The 3,241-nt window shown below is 47.5% G+C and overlaps 1 protein-coding gene across 2 annotated transcripts in view; it reads left to right on the top strand.

Moving 5' to 3' along the window:
- Positions 1-568: 568 nt before the first annotated feature.
- The window catches only part of LOC108751146 (protein lev-9), a 4,586-nt gene continuing 1,913 nt past the window's right edge, over positions 569-3,241 (top strand). For both annotated transcript variants that reach the window (XM_018491193.1, XM_018491194.1), the window contains exons 1-4: positions 569-1,726; positions 1,811-1,941; positions 2,019-2,259; positions 2,359-3,178. In XM_018491193.1, coding sequence (XP_018346695.1) covers positions 946-1,726; positions 1,811-1,941; positions 2,019-2,259; positions 2,359-3,178 — 1,973 coding nt within the window. In that variant the 5' untranslated portion in view covers positions 569-945. The remainder of the gene's footprint in view (positions 1,727-1,810; positions 1,942-2,018; positions 2,260-2,358; positions 3,179-3,241) is intronic.

Genomic DNA, 3,241 nt, shown 5'->3' with positions numbered 1-3,241 from the left:
TAATCATCAGGGAACACTTGCTGTTTTTCAGTAATAATACGCTGATTCACTTTCGGAGAGTACGGTGGAAGGGCTTTAGGGATAATTCGTGATTTCTTTGATTATAATTTTAACGAGCAAGGTTTGAATGATAAGAAGATTTGTAAAGGCGAACATTACATTTCAATTAATAGTGCATCGCACTTTATGTCTACCCTTATTCATTTTCTCATCATCTACAGTTAAATCGCAATTAACCAGGATTTAAAATATGATTCAGAGATGCAGATGTTTGCTTGTACGCTATAATTGTCCTCGCATAAGAATACCTGCATCGTGAACATGAAAAGCCGAGTTCAGCCGAGTTCCCGGGGTAGCTGCGCAGCCTCCCTTTTATCAGCACGTTTCCTCGCCATCTGCTGGAAGCTGGGGAAATCAGGAGATGTATTGAACAGGCTGGATGCGCACGGCGAGATGCGCGAATATCCGCGAATTCCCGTCAGCGGGGGACCGCAGTCCGTACAATAAAGAAAAAAGCATCCAGGAGAGAGCGAGAGGAAGCGAGGTGGAGCCAGTAGGAGTGAACGAGCACTTCGGCGAGAGAGACCGACGGAGAGGGTCCCTAATCCTCCCGGACGCCGAAGAGGCGGACTCGATTAATAGTCGCGCTCGCGAGAGAAACAACGTCGTCCTCGGTCGTCGCTCGAGATGACTTCCGCGGTGTTCTGAGCGGAACTCCCGGAACGGTGCTCTTCGATGGACGATCGTGCGCACCTGAAGATCCACGGCATTGGCTCTCCGCAGGTCTTGTCGAGTAAGAGGGTTAGTTCGAGCTGTCAAGCGGTCATGTAAACGTCCCGTCGTGTCCTGGTGCCGTCGTCTGGTGGTCTACCCCATCATATGATCCAATTGCTGATACATTTCCAGTGAATCTTTGCGGGATTTAGAAATCTTCTTCAGGCCAGAATGAGACCAAGCGCGATCGTTTTGTTGCTTCTGCTGTGCGCACAGTTTCTCACTTCGGAATCGAAGCTTCGGCAACAAGCAGCCGTCGATGACGACGACGATGATGACGATGAATGGGATGACGACGATGAGGATGACGATGACGACGCGAGCTATCAGACGAAGCCCGAGGTCGATGACGATGGCCGAATCTATAAAAATCCACGAAACTCACCCTCTGCTGCATGCCCGAGAGATGAAGAGCAGGCGGAGCTAATGGGCCAGAAGTGTTTGCGAAAGTGCTCTACCGATGAGGACTGCAAGAGCAAGAAAAAGAAGTGCAGATGCGACGGAGCCTGCGGAATGTCGTGCATCAAGCCTGAACGTGAATGTCCGATATTAACCGAGATTGATCACGGTGTGATGACAGTTACCGGAAGATTGTTTGGAGATAGAGCTCATTACGCCTGCGACACCGACTACTTTATAATCGGTCTGTCCGAGAGAATATGTCGCGCCGATGGTCATTGGACCGGGTCTAATCCGTCCTGCAAGAAAGATTCCTTCTGCTCTCAGCCGCCGAAGATACAAAACGCGCGCCACAACGCTCCGTTAGAGCAAACGACCTTCGATCTCGACAGTGGTGTGCAGTATTTCTGTATTCACGGATATGTAGCAACGGGAGCGAAAAAAGCGAAATGTCTACTGATGGAAGGAGCTGCTAGATGGTACGGGCCAGATATCACTTGCAAGCCTCAAAGCTGCGATTTACCCCCGGACATTCCAAATGGATGGCACTCTGGTAAGTTCACGTAATTATGATCGATTTGTGTCGTTAATTTTTCGGTACGGGAGAGAGATTTTAATTATCAATTATACTTTTAAGGGGAATGTTACACTTATGATTGTCGCGTATCGTATCATTGCATGGAGGGTTACGAATTAGTCGGTAAAACGGAGAAACTGTGCCTGGCGGATGGCACCTGGACCCCGAAGGAGTTACCGCAATGCGTTCAAGTAAGAAAATACGAATAAACTTGTAAATTGTTCCTCGGAAACAAACCGTACCTAGACGTGTTCGATATCTCGTGCAGGTCACGTCCGTGCAATGTCCGAAGCCAGAAAATCCAGTCAACGGCAAGGCTGTCTACACCTCCTACGCGTATAATTCCATTGTATCGTATGAATGCAAGTACGGGTTCACTGTAGTAGGCGCAGGAACTAGACGTTGCGGTGCTGACAGAAAGTGGACTGGAAAGACGCCTACTTGCCAGGAAATCAATTGCGGTTTACCTGGCGTGTTGTATAACGGTTGGATTGAAAATATTGAAGCCGGTGCGTTATTTAGAATTGTCCGAATAACATCATTTATGATCAATATGTATATTATAATCGTTCTTTTTTTCTTTTTTTCTGGAATTGTTGCAATCGTAGGCACAGGTATGGGCGCCAGCATAATATTCCGCTGTAAGGATCACATGAAGTTGGAGGGTAATACTTCCTCTGTCTGTCAGAAAGATGGCAAATGGCGTTATCCTCTACCGCAATGTTTAGCACCGTGCGTCGTCCCACAGATCGAAAACGGTTACGTTGTCGTAGCTAGCGACGAGAGAGATCATATCAACAACGTTACGGTGGTGGAGCACGGCGAGAGACTTCGGGTTACGTGCATTCAGAATTACGAATTCGCCGCCAACAGCACTCCGGTGCTGTGCAATAACGGTACTTGGTCGATAGTGCCAAGTTGTTCGCCAGCCCGATGTAAGAATATGCCGAAGAGCCCGAAGAATGGGATGGTAATAGCACCGAAGACAGATCACGGTATGAAGGCGATATTTAAGTGCAAAGACGGCTTCAAGTTGGTTGGCGGTGGTCCTTTGAATCTCTCCACATCCGTGGAATGTCGCTATGGTAACTGGATCGGCGATCTACCGTACTGCGAGCAGGTTTTCTGCCCGTTTCCCGGCCTCATCGAACATGGCAAAGTTTTTCTGGTCGGCAACATGGGAGTTTACGATTATAGACCGTACGTGAAGAAGATTGTCAATAACAAGCAGATCATGTACGATTGTGATAAGGGTTACGTTCTCGATGACGGACCAACTGGCGCGACTTGCATAGGCGGTGCATGGAGTCCTAGGGAATTGCCAAAGTGTATTCTTGGACAGCACCCTCGACTTAGATGGAGCAGACGACGTAGATCTGTAGACAACGACAATGTTACCTTGAATTACAACGTTACTCTAAATTACAAGTAAGAATTTACAATAAATATTAATATAAAATTAACAATTCAGTAAATTGAAATGAGGGTGAA

Source organism: Trachymyrmex septentrionalis, unplaced genomic scaffold (assembly GCF_001594115.1).
Source record: "Trachymyrmex septentrionalis isolate Tsep2-gDNA-1 unplaced genomic scaffold, Tsep1.0 scaffold40, whole genome shotgun sequence".
In the NCBI taxonomy this organism is placed as follows: domain Eukaryota; kingdom Metazoa; phylum Arthropoda; class Insecta; order Hymenoptera; family Formicidae; genus Trachymyrmex; species Trachymyrmex septentrionalis.
This window is presented reverse-complemented; position numbering and strand designations above follow the sequence as displayed.